At 44.6% G+C, this 12,843-nt stretch overlaps 3 protein-coding genes across 3 annotated transcripts in view; 2 read left to right on the top strand and 1 right to left on the bottom strand.

Moving 5' to 3' along the window:
• Positions 1-170: 170 nt before the first annotated feature.
• Positions 171-2,386, top strand: LOC117899051 (pickpocket protein 28). Its single transcript, XM_034808818.1, has 4 exons — positions 171-408; positions 466-614; positions 1,251-2,050; positions 2,112-2,386. The coding sequence occupies exons 1-4, from the start codon at positions 325-327 to the stop codon at positions 2,372-2,374; spliced, it is 1,296 nt and encodes a 431-aa protein (XP_034664709.1). The 5' UTR covers positions 171-324; the 3' UTR covers positions 2,375-2,386.
• Positions 2,271-4,191, bottom strand: LOC117899042 (nucleolar complex protein 4 homolog B). Its single transcript, XM_034808805.1, has 4 exons — positions 3,958-4,191; positions 3,182-3,884; positions 2,585-3,114; positions 2,271-2,513 (listed from the first exon to the last, which is right to left on the bottom strand). Exons 1-4 carry the CDS (start codon positions 4,090-4,092, stop codon positions 2,397-2,399), a joined length of 1,485 nt encoding a protein of 494 aa, XP_034664696.1. The 5' UTR covers positions 4,093-4,191; the 3' UTR covers positions 2,271-2,396.
• Positions 4,192-5,363: 1,172 nt separating this feature from the next.
• LOC117903035 (allatostatin-A receptor) overlaps positions 5,364-12,843 on the top strand; it is an 82,073-nt gene continuing 74,593 nt past the window's right edge. Inside the window, exon 1 of the mRNA XM_034814765.1 lies at positions 5,364-5,451. The gene's annotated coding sequence lies outside the window, so the exon portion shown is untranslated. The remainder of the gene's footprint in view (positions 5,452-12,843) is intronic.

Genomic DNA, 12,843 nt, shown 5'->3' with positions numbered 1-12,843 from the left:
ATATCAATAATGGGAAATTACGCAAAAGCGACAGGTAAATAACACAAAACACACATGTGTGAGCACATGGCTACAGAGGATTAAGGCACTTCATACCTTTTCAGATTGTTTTTTGGTGTTGCAATGCTGGCTGTTGTCTCAATGGCCGCCTACCTCATACAGGATGCCTTCGACAAGTGGAACACCACACCGGTGATAGTGGGCATTGATCCGGAGCTCACGTACATCACAAATGAGCCATTTCCGGCCGTCACAATTTGCAATCTAAACCAGGCCTTGGCCAGCAGGGTCGCGACCCTGGCCACTGACTCGGCCGCTTATGCGATGCTGCAGGTGTTATGCCGTCGCAGGGTGGATGTTCAGCGGGTCACAGAGGATCGGGCCAACTGGGAAGAGTTCATAATGAATGTATGCATATGTTATTTAGATTTGTATCAATTTTTTAACGGAATGTCTCACGCACAGATATCGCAGCCATGCCAATCGATGGTCATCGGTTGTCGCTTCGGCGCCGACGATTATGAATGTGCGAGAATGTTTTATCCAATTGTCACCGATGAGGGCCTGTGCTGTGTTTTTAACATGCTGCATCCACGCTTCATGTACAAAAGCAGGTAACGTTGCATTTCTTTCGATTTTGGTAAGCAAAACTCAGCACTTAAACACATTCTACTCGTTGTTGGTGTCCAACTTTTTGCAGCCAGTCCATCAACTGGCTGTGTGGGCGCTCTTATCGATAGCTGATTATCGATGAGGCGCGTGCATGTCATTGTTGTTTAATAAATTATTTAGCACGTACAAATAAATTGTGAATTATACCACTAAACAATAAACACTTAACAACAAGTAACACAAGCACAGCCCTGCACTAAACTATGCACTTAATATGTTTTTAAGTCCAGGGCAACCCTGTTAGGTTAAATATCGACTAGGCGCGATAGCTTATTATTTAATTTATTAAAAACCAATTGTATTATAGACCAATGCCAATTAATAGGTTGTTTTTAAATAGCTCAGACTGACATAAACATAATTAAATATACTTTTGGCTCGATAGACGCTCAAACGCACTGTCGATAATGACCTAGCGGGTTTGAAAGAGGCGCGAAAATTTGAGTATTTGGTATTTTCATTGAAATTAAATGTGCTAACGCATTATTGTACTTCAAAGAAAATGAATATTCCACAAGAAACTGGTCAAAAACCCCCAATACAGCCTGGATATCTTGTTTATGTTGTTCTTCTTGCAGCGCTTCATTTTCCCAACGAAATATGACCTTACCCAAAGACTTTCAGGCTGTCAATTGGCATGCGGAGCTGGGTTACAGGCGGGGCCAGTATCCAGGCAGTCTGCTGTATCCGCGCCCAGCCCAAGGCACAGGCGAGTCCCTGGGACTGTCTCTGACGCTGGACGTACAGGCCGATGCCTACTACTGCTCATCATCAAGCAGCATTGGCTTCAAGGTCGCCCTGCACAGTCCCAACGAGTCGCCCAATGTGCGCGAGACGGGCGTCCTGCTGGCACCCGGCATGGAGACGAAACTTCGCATAGATCCGGCCAAAATTCGCACAGAAAATCATCTGCGACGCGTGCACCGCAAGTACAGGCGATGTCTGTTCCGCAACGAGCTGAAGCTGCGTTGGTTTGCCCATTATACGCAGCGCAACTGCGCCGCCGAATGCCTGTCGAGGCTGCTGCTGCTTCACTGTGGCTGTGTCTCCTTCTACATGCCGCGCCTGCACCGCAACGACAGCATCTGCTCGGTGGGGCAGCGGAAGTGCGTGGAGCGGATACGCTTGGGCACGATTGAGGCAATGGAGTCTTGCCTCGACGAGTGCCTGCCCAGCTGCTTCGATCTGACCTTCAACACGATCACCTACTCGACGAAGATCTCGCACGACGGCTTCGACGTGACCAACCCGAATGTCAGTCTCAACTTCACCGATGCCTACGTGGAGCGCAGCATTGCGGTGGTCAACATGTACTTTAAGGACCAGACATATCGGGCCAGCAAGCAGACAGAGTTCATTGGCTTCTCGGACTTTTTGTGTGCGTAATTGCCAGCGACCCCAAGGGAACTACTTTTAAATTTCTTTTTTATATCTTCCAGCTAATGTTGGTGGTCTCATGGGCCTGTTCCTGGGCTTCAGCTTCCTCTCCATAGCCGAGTGTGTGTACTTTGCCTTGATACGACCCTGTCGCACCTGCTCCGAGCTGAGGCAACAGCAGCCGACAACAGCGGCGATTCATGCACGGGCAAACAGAGTTTTTGGTGCTGGAAATATCAATTATATTTCACCATCCAAATGGTTTCAAACCGAGTTGGCTCGTCCCAGAGGGCTCAACTACAACTACAATCGTCATCCCGCTTAGGATTAAACATTAAAATTAGTTTCTAGACTAGATCAAAGTGCTTGGTGACAGTGTCATTCTTGGCCAGCGCCAAAGTCTTGGTGTTCTCGTAACTCAGCATATACTGCTTGGCCTTGCTCTTCAATAGATCGTCAAAGATCTGCAAGAGAAAAGCAAACGCAAATTAATTAATCAATTGCAACTCCCAAACTCCCATTCTTCGCTGCTTACCCGACTGTCCTCTACATCGAGCAGTGGTCCCAGATCAAACTCCATAATGGGCAGGGGATTGTTGATGAACGTCGCTGCATTGGCCACCTCGGGTATGGCGTTCTTTTGCAGGAAATGCAACTCCCAGAGCGAGCTATTGAGCGCCTCCGTCTTGACTGGATCCTTTTCCTTTTCATTGTAGGGATCCGTGACCTGTTCGGCCAGCGGATCGCCGCGAATTAGCTTCTGTAGGCCGGTGTGGCGTAGCAAAAGGTTGCAGATGAAACGTATCATGATCACGGCATCCTTGGGTGGGCTTTTCAGGGCCAGACGTGCGAAGCGCTTGACAAATGCCGCCACCAGATTCTCCGGCAAATGTGTGGAGGTAAGGAAAATGTCGGCCAAGTAGAACAAGCGCGACTTGTACTTGTTGCTGAAAACGCGAGCGTGGAACATTTGGTAAAGCTTCTCGTAGACATCCGGATAGGTGATGTTCTGCTTTTGCATCAGCACAAAGATGCCCTGCAGAGCCAGCAGGGCAATGGGTCCATCTGCAAAGGGACACATTGAATGCATGAAAATGTATGAAATATTTGTTTGTATTTTGCGCAGACAAACCATATTCGTGCAGTGAGTTCATGAGGAAGTCGGTCACTCCGATGGGATCCTCCATGTGGGGCAGAATGCGCTCCAGCAGCACCACCAGCACCATGCGATGCAGATCCTCGTCTATGCCGTTGCTGGATGCGATTATGCCACGCCAAATTTTGTTCAACTTCTTGCGAGCCTTCTCGTAGGTGAAGCTGCGATGCGACTTGTTCGTGTCCACGTGATATTTTTGGGCAGAGAGCACCGCTTTGCCCAAGTCCAATTGGTTGACCAGCGACAGATAGTTCATCGCTTTGATGGTGTCATGCTGGTAGTCGCCGGTGGGTGCCAGTTCGAGGGCGAACTTGATGGCCAAGTTGAGTACATCGAGGCACTTGGTGTACTTGCCGAACTCCTTCAGTACAATGGTTCGCTCTGGGCCGTTGATTAGAATTTCGAGAATGCTCTTTAGCTTGCCGATGGGCCAGTCTCCCTCCACGACGGGACTTTCAGCCTCGCCCTTGATCAGGGACATGCACACCTTCAGGGCCATCTGTGTCTCCACCTGGGACGACGAGCCAATACGCTCGAGCAGCAGAGACCAAGTCTCTGTGTACAGGGAATCCCATTGAAGCGCCTGCGGCTCAAGGGACTCGCGTTTCAGCAAATTCGTGAAGATTACTTCCAGGACGGCCATCAAATCGTACTGGTCAATATTGGCCGGTTTCTGCTTCTGCAAGGACATGGTATTTGCATGGTTTTAGCTTCGGTTTCACTTAGTACTTTGAGTTTATGCTGAGACTTACCAAGTTTAGGATGAATTTGGCGAGTGGCGTCGGATCAAAAGGGCTGGCATTCAGCATTGCATTGGCCTGCAGGCGCATCCTACGCGTGTTCTGCTCTGTTAAGCTGGAGCCTTCAAATGAGGCGCGACGTTTCATTTTTGAGGCTATTTAATCTATGCTCAATGCTTAATTTAAATTATTTAAAAAAGTCACGTCGAAGAACCACATGAGGCCGTGGTTTGGGATGCAGTGTGACCGCCGCGGATTTATCGATCAAATATACCGCCTGACCCTCAGAAGTATATCAAAATATACCTTCTCATTTTTACAATATACCGTATTCGCATTCCTCGATTTTGATATTCTCAATGGAATTTTTGTACTTGGTAACTATGCATTTGTTGCATATCAACAACGTACTTCTTGAGTGTGAAATTTGGCATAAATAATAATGGATTAATCATTATATTGCATTTATGAATAATGGGACCAATCAATTGGAGATCCGGCCGGCAATTGCATTTTCTGGAATATCGCTTTATTAGATTACGGTCACACTACGTAGCATCGGCATCGTTCCCGCTAAATTTAGGTTTTGAGTTTTTTTAAGCAACTGTTTATTGTAGTGGATTACAGCAAATTTGTGTTAATTGGACAACTTTTAATTTCAATATCGTGAATGGCAAGTTCAGCGTGAGTTTGCCGCCTAAAAATGTAATAATTGGGTATTGAAACACCAATATCTGTGTTCATTCATAAGGGTTATCGACTCATGGCTGTTTTTACACTCAATTGAGTAAGTGCTCAACGTATTTTCACTTCGCTTTCGGTTTTCGGATTCGGCTTTGTTTACAAATATTTTGGTTCTCGTGTGCCTGTTGCGTGTAACATTATCTGCCACATTTCGGTTGCTTCTCTGTGACATTGAGTCGCTGCTCTGGCCACTCTGACTAATAACACTACCCGACACAGATTTGGGGCTTTAAACGTGCTCTATGATAATTTTCTTTTCTTAAGCCTCTTAAGGCACTTTCATTTGAAAAATGTATGTTTTCAGCTTAAGTTATTTTAAAACATCTCATTTTATTTATCTAAATAAAGCAGAATCTAACAAATTTTAGCCACATAGTTCCTGGTGTGATTCTAATATCTGAAAAGTTGTAATTTCTGGACATTTATTTTGCACCAAAAATGCTTAATTTTGTAAGTTTAATTTTTAATTGTGAAATTTGACCTTCAGTCATCAAGTGACATTAATTTGAAGAAGCATATGAAGCGTTTACATGCCACGAATAACTAGGGGACTCCCATTCTTCGTTTTATTGCAAACAAAATAGCAAAGCTGCGAGGGTAATAAAACAAATGTTTTTAAATAATAAAACACTGCTTCCAATTTCAGAGCCGCCAATGCACTCAAATGATCGGTTCTAATTTCTGGAAACTTCCAACTTGTGAGGTTCTGCTGTGCAAGATCGCTGCAGCGAAACTGAGGCGGTTATCGGGACTGTCACAAATGTATGTACGAATTAAAACTACGAGAAAAGTATTTACATGTACTCTAGTTCTTGTAATCTTTTTAATAGAATATATTTATTATGTTATGATTCCAATTCCAACATATTTCGAATGTGTTCACGTACACTAGATTCACCCCAAGCTAAACTGAATCCAAATAGTTTCAACATATTTCATCACATTGGATCTGGAAAGGGTATGCATGTGTTAACACCACCAAAACTATCCCTTCGGTAGTGTGTTTTGTTTTATTTTGTTTGGCATTTAATATAATGTTAATCGAGTTGGACAGCCGAATAATAGAACGAAGATTTATTATCGCTAAAAGGCAGAGCCAATTGGCGCAGCAGCAACAATTCTAGGGGCAAATTTCAGTTGACAAATCGCATTCATGAAGAGTAATTGTGAAATCAAATGGCAGACTGAACTGCCTTTTGCCTGCTGTCCGCTGCCTTCTGCTGTTCCGTAAATTGATCAAAATTAAAACTAAAACTTTCTAAAATATGAAAGAGTTTAGTTTCTAGTTCTTTGGATGTCTGTGGCGCAATGAGTGGTTTTTTGGCCAACAAATTTGAGTTACTCCCACGCGGCGCCACAAGACATCGGCGCACGAGCCTCGCTTCGGGCCCCTCTGTGTCCTGTTCGGCATCTGTTTTGGTTTTTCCACTTGGCGACGGTTTCGATACGGAAGGCGCGCAGTTCGCTTGCGAATGTCCTACGCGACGGTTGTGCGGCGGACAAGAAACCGATTCCGAAACTGAGAGCGGGAACCACAGACCTGTTTGAGTGTCACATTAATTCTCAAATTCTAAAAACAAAAACTACACAAAACTCAAGAAATATAACGTTTTTTTCGCATTTTTTTACTGTGTTTGAAGAGCTTTTTAGGAAGCCAAAAATCTCGATTAAAACTTAAAAACATCAACCAAAAAGCAGCAATTGAAACCGCTTGAAATATAATATTTTTTGTGCGCTAATTAAATTGATGCTCAACTCAAAACAATTATACGGAATTTGTGGCGTTTTTTCGACGTAATATTCCGGATGGTCCCACAATCGGATCAGGTGAGTGCAAGATGCTTCCAGCCGGAAATTAAATAATGAGATGCCGCAGAAGGTACCGAAAAGAATTCTAGCCGGCAATTGAATTAAAACACGACTTGAATATAGAACTCCACCCAACAGCGCCCACGGCTGCGGTGTGGCCTTGGCGACTTCTGGTCCTTACTTTACGCAAAAGAGTCATTTAATTAGGGTCGCCCCCGCGCTTATCCGAAATGCACACCCACACACTTCCGAAGCGGACCCTCTGGCGCCACCCAGTTCCTAAACGGTTTAAATTTAAGGTACAAAACGGTTGCTCCTCTTTGAGCGTTGAGCGTTGAGCAGTGAGCATCTTGTTGTGGGCAGCCTTTTGTTCTCCGCTTGATTGATGAACCCCAAGGCGATAGCCATGGTTGAACACACAACCGAACAGCACAGTTCAGTATGGGATACGGACGGGTTGGCAGTGATGCCATAAGAGCTCCCTCGGGCACCCAATCAATTGCAGACGTAGATCAAATGATTGTGAAGTTAATGAGCGTTAAAATTCAAGTGCATTTCGGAGTGAATTTTGCAGAATTTAATACGGAATATAAATGTGAGAAACGTGAAAGATCTGCAGCGAGTCCAACGCTGGTAGATTCGGGAAGATTCTAATGGAAAAACGTCCTTAAAATTATGGAAATAATTATGGCATTTTGCGCTGTGCATTTCGCATGTAATTGAGTTACGTTTGGCAATTACCGGTTTAATCCAGGGGTTAAATGCGAGTATCCCCTTTGCGGCTTGCTCTATCATTTCGTTAGTCGCGACTAATCCTCGGGATATCTGCCACAAGTTGCTCACGCGATCTGCGGCCAGGGGCCACGGGCGACGGGCGACAGGCGACAGACGTCAGACGACATCCGACATGCATTTAAATTCAATTTCCATTCGCCGCCCAATTTACACATTTAATGTGTGTAATTTGCAGCTAAATTTAATTGGCCTAATTAGGTGCGACATGGCCGTAAATGTAACGTGCTAAGGGGATCGAGGCAGGGGCAGGGGCAGGGGCAGAGGCAGCACCGCCGCTCGAGTTGCTCCGTTAAGTGATTCTCGGAGTACAAGGAGGAGCTGCCATCAAGCAAACCAAAGCGTCGGTGAAGTCAAGCGAAATGAAGTGAAATAATTGCTCCTTTCAACTGTCAAATTGCGGATGGCTTGGCCCCGGCTTGGCTCTCTCTCTCTCTCTCTCTCTTTAAATGTTTGGCTAATTGCAGCACATCCTGTACAATGTCCTGCTCCAAAGCCTCCACAAGACAATCCATAATAAAAGAAGTTGGATATAAGGCTCCAACAAAAGTATTAAATATTAATAAACAAACCTAAGCTTAGATATTAAAACGTGAAATTGCTTTTTGAATGTTGAAATTTGCTTTCTTGAACCGCCTTAAACCCCTATGGAAGGCGCTTTTATTACTTTCACAAATATTTAATATATTTCTTTTATATATTTTGAAACTATTTAACCAAAAATAGCGCATGCAAATATACTTTATAAATGTGTGCTCTTTGCTGTTGCAAACTTTTGATTGCAATTATAGTCCCCCACAGCTGCGAGAGGGTATAGAACAAGCAACAAGCAACAACAACAAAAAAGGGCTGAAAAAGCGGAGCGAAAGATTTCTCTTGTGAATTCTTTTTAAAGCCCCCGAATACGAAGGAATTGTGTAGAAGTTTTCCATAATATTTTAACAAGAATTTAACGCTGCAGGCAAGGACAAGGCAGCACACGAGTGGGTTGTCCCTGCCACAGTGGCACAGTGCCACAGTGCCTCCTCCACAAACATTGTCTGCAGCGCCCTCTGCTCCCGCTCTCCCTCTCTCTGTGTCATAGAAGAAGCCAGCAAGAGCAAGATATGGCATTAAAAATGAAAAACCAACTCAAAATTCTCTGTCTCGTAAATGGGAACGCAGCGGCAGTAAAAATGCCAAAGCGCATAGTCATAAGGCAAAAGTAGGTGGATGCGCAGATGGACAGGAAGAGAAGGATGGGCTGGGGGGCCGGGCTTGGGTGGCTGGAAACTTTGCTCCTTTTTCTTTGGTTCTTTTTTTGCCACGAGGCATGTCTAGGTCCAGCCTAGGTCCGACTCCAGCTGCTGCTCAGCTGAGGCATGCAAAATGAACCATAAAGTGCAGTCAGGAGTCAGTCAAGATGTTTGGGTGCCGACCCCATCAAAGTTACAAAGCTTCAACCTTCCCAGCCCTCTTGCAGTGCCACTGATAAGCACTTGACTCGAACGCTTTGTACCAGTTGGCAGAGGGGCTGGGCGGGGGGTGCCACAATGCCGCAACATTCCCGCTTTGTTGCACGCAAAGCTCTCTCCTGCTGCCGCTGCATACCTTAAAGGCGCCAGTTTGCAAGCTTGGATGGAAGGAGAGGGAGCAGCTCCTACTCTTGTGATGAAAAGTATTCGGAAATTAAGGCACCGCAACTGGCTTTGGGTATTTGTTGCTTGTATTAACTGACTTTGAGCCCTGAACTGGCCAGCATACTGACAGCGGTCGAACTTGCAGTTTCTTATACACAAGAAGGCAGAGAGAGAGAGTCTGAAGCTGGGATTCAACAGAGTGAAATTTGTTCTAGAATAATTACAAATTGTACAAATGTCTCAACAGTTTCTAGAGCACAGAGATCGATGGTAGGGTGCACGGGTATGTCACTCCATTATGTGGCTAAACGTTTATGAATAGCTTAGGATTGATTAACTTCAATTGGGAACTGCATTCCAGCTAATGACTGTGCCCACATTGGGGGCTAATCGTGCGGCTTTTACTCGTACTCGTATTTGTTATTCCTCGGATACTCTTGGGTGTAAGCTGTCTGCAAGTGTAGACCACTCCATAAATAGCTAGAAATTATCATGAACATTTTAGAATGCTCTCATGAATAGTGCATAAATGTCTATTAATAGTGCATAGAAATGAATGCATAATGAGTGCATCAATGAATAACCAAAGCGTTCTCAGTTCCTCATGAATAGTTCGTAAATAAATGTGTGGAACCCTCTTTTCAATATGCCTCGAAACAAGCGGTAACTGAAATGGCAAACGCTTCATCAATCGCTTCACTAAATCATCAGCTGAAAATCATAATTCAAACTGTTGGCTCACCGAGGGAACTACGCCCCATTCCCATGGGATTGTTTTACGAGCGCTTCGCTCGGTCATGAATCTGCCTAATCAGTGGGGCAATAATGTTGCTCGTAGTACTTGAAATTCAAGCAAATGAAATGCAGCCACCAATAAATGCTCTGGCTCCATAAAGCTTAGGAATCACTCGTACACCACAGCCAAATGCAAATGTTATTGTGCTACTGTTGCTCCTGCAGGTTATCCTGCCGCTTTTGTGGGCCTCTGCCTGCCCGCCTGCCCTCCTGCCTGCCTCCTTCACCTCATGTGGCAGCCTATCCGGTGCCCCCAAACCACTCATAAGCTCACTTTACACCAACACAGAGACAGACACAAAGCAAGATAAACACGCTTACAAATTTTTGCTGTAGCTTCTTCCACCACACCACACCCAACCACCCAAGCAACCCACACAGAGAGTGTTGCAGAGCGACAGCAACCGAGCAACCGAGCGACCGAGCAACCGACACGCGAGTATCATGAAAAATGTATAAAGCGTTGCCAGAGGGTGCCATCACTCTGCGCACCATACCAACGTGTCCTGCCAGTCAGTTCCTCTTGGCCTGGTGTGTAAATTTAATTGATTGACATCGCTTAAGCGGGAGGGCAACAACCACAGCGCCACAGCACCACAGCACCACAATGCCACAAAAACACAAGAGGCAAACGACACTGCTATACCCCGGCCACCATTTTGGGTATCTGAAGAAAATCTTTCTTGATTAATAGAAAACAAAAATCATGTTGCTCTCTCACTGAGTTTGGAGGAGTCTAAAGACTCTCTACCAAAACAACATACCCTCTTTGTGATCGAATACAGGGCATCAAAAAAGAGAAGAAATTCCGTGTAAACAAATGATTTGTGAATTGCCTGCCAAGCAAAAATGATAATCGAACGTGACTCGAAGAGCGCTGTGGGGCGGTGCACGAAACGAACATCTTAATTTGATTTCAATGCAAATATCTGTCAAAAATGAAAACGTTTTTATTTGTTGTTATGCCGAAGAAGTAATGCCACGCATGATCCCAGGATTAGTTGACATTTGAACGTCGAGTGGCTACTGCTTGTGGCAGGGGAAAGCCAAAGAAAAAACGCAAATTAAATAAAATATGAGCAATGGAGGGGAATATTTTGAGGAATTATTATTGTTAATCAACAAAAGAATTTTTAGGCACAACAAGAAAACATTTTGAAATACGTTTAGAAATTCCATAAACTGCAATTTTTTTAAAGATTCTCTAATGAACTATTCAGGAATGATAACTGAACTTTATTGAAGAGAAATTCCATTGAAAAAGTCTTCGAGAATATGCCTTCATGGGCTGTTCAGCTGCTCTCTTGGCCCACCACCCACCCAAAAGAATTTAGCACTAAAATACATAGTTGGGATTAGCATTTTCTCGTGGCTAAATGGTGAAATATGAAATTTCACGCCAGAAAAACACGCGCCCGACTTACATGTAGAGAGGAATAATAGAGGAAGGGACTTTTCGAGAATGCCCTACTCACAATTAGTTAATTAAGTTAAATTCTTGGCGCGCTCTTCTGTTTGCTGTTGCTACATTTGGCGGCATCTTGGCTGTTCCATCAGGGTTATCAAGATGAAAGCGACATCTTTCCCAGAAGCAAATGAAAATGGAGACGCTGGAGAGGCCGCCTCGGCTGTGTGGGAATGGGTAAGAGACAAACGTGGGCCACGCAATATTACTTTGAAGTTCTCAGCCACATACAGAAAAATACATCTGTGGTGGTGGCTCGCTTCGTGCCTCTTGCTGCCTGTTGTCGTTGTGTTTTGGTGGCTTTCGGCGATTGCTGTTGCATGCTAATCTAGTGAAATACAGCCTCAGGTTGAGTGTCAGACCCACTCCCTCCCATGCGAGAACTCCAACAGCCGACAGCCGACAACCGACAGCCAACAAACTCTGACTCCTTGTGCGCATTTGTAAATAATTGATTAATAAATTACAAACAGTTTCTCCGTCTTTGAATCGTCGTCTCACACATGCTTCTGGTTGTTTGGTTTGGTGGCTTAACTTTGGCGATTGTGTAATTAAAGCTTAATGGCTTCGCGGATAGAGGGATGGGTTGGAGTCTGAGCGGAGTTTAAGTAATTGCCAGAATGCCTACTTTCGGGCGAGCCTGAATATTGTTGAACTTTGTGCGTACATTTATTTACATATCCAATTTAATATTCACACAGCTCAGTTTCAAGTTCACAAACAACGCATTTGAATTCGAATCTAAATTTATTCATTTGAATGCCACAGACTCAGAGGCTCGGGCTCACAAATTATTATTGCAATGCACTTCAGCTCTTTGCCACTTCCCAATCAAAGCATTATTGATCCTTCATTCCAGAAACTTATTTCCCATAATATTTAAATTTCAATTGCAATTCGAAAATCCGTTCGAACTGCAACACTTTCAATCTCGAGCCATTGCCAATGCAAATTCAATTCAAATCCAATTCATTCCACTTCCAAACTCATTCCAATTAGCTGCAATTCATTCTAATTTCAAAACACATCCCCACTGGCAGTCCGCTGGCAGTCCGCTGGCAGTCCACCTCCAACACACTCGCCCGAGGGCCTTGCCTTCTACTTGGACCACTCGGTCAGAGCTCCACAGAAGCAGCAAGGCCTGCTGGGGAGTTGGATCGAAAATATAGTTTCCTCTGCGTTGCGTTGCTTCTGTTTGTCCAAAGCGAAATTGCGCACATTCATTTCCGGAATTCTAAGAATTTTCTGTGGGCAGCAGCGCCCGTAGAGACACGCCGGAGACGACCCCGAAAACACGGAGACAAATTGAGCCGACGGCCGGGAATTTGTTGGGGGGCGCGAGCAGGATGTACGATGGATGTTCACGATGTGTAGTTAGCCACTTGTGTACTTAATGAACTTGGCGGCTCCCCTGAGCTGCTTCATTTTCAAAGCTAGAAGCGACTTTCTTATGAAGGTCCTTTCTTAGTGGCGGAAGGTCCTGTACAAGTACACCAAAATACTGATGACTGACAATTTTTCATTTGTAAAATGTTGAAATAGTTTGAAATATTCTTCCACCATTTGCTTTCAGTCTTAATACAATTATGACAAGGCACTTGAGCAATTGCAACATTCTCAAGTGTTGGTTGCTCCTTCGTGGAGCCTACCAGGAATCTGCCTTTAAGCACTGCT

The sequence above is a fragment of the Drosophila subobscura genome, chromosome A, assembly GCF_008121235.1.
Source record: "Drosophila subobscura isolate 14011-0131.10 chromosome A, UCBerk_Dsub_1.0, whole genome shotgun sequence".
NCBI lineage: Eukaryota > Metazoa > Arthropoda > Insecta > Diptera > Drosophilidae > Drosophila > Drosophila subobscura.
Note: the sequence above shows the minus strand (reverse complement) of the source record. Positions and strands in the feature narration are given on the sequence as shown.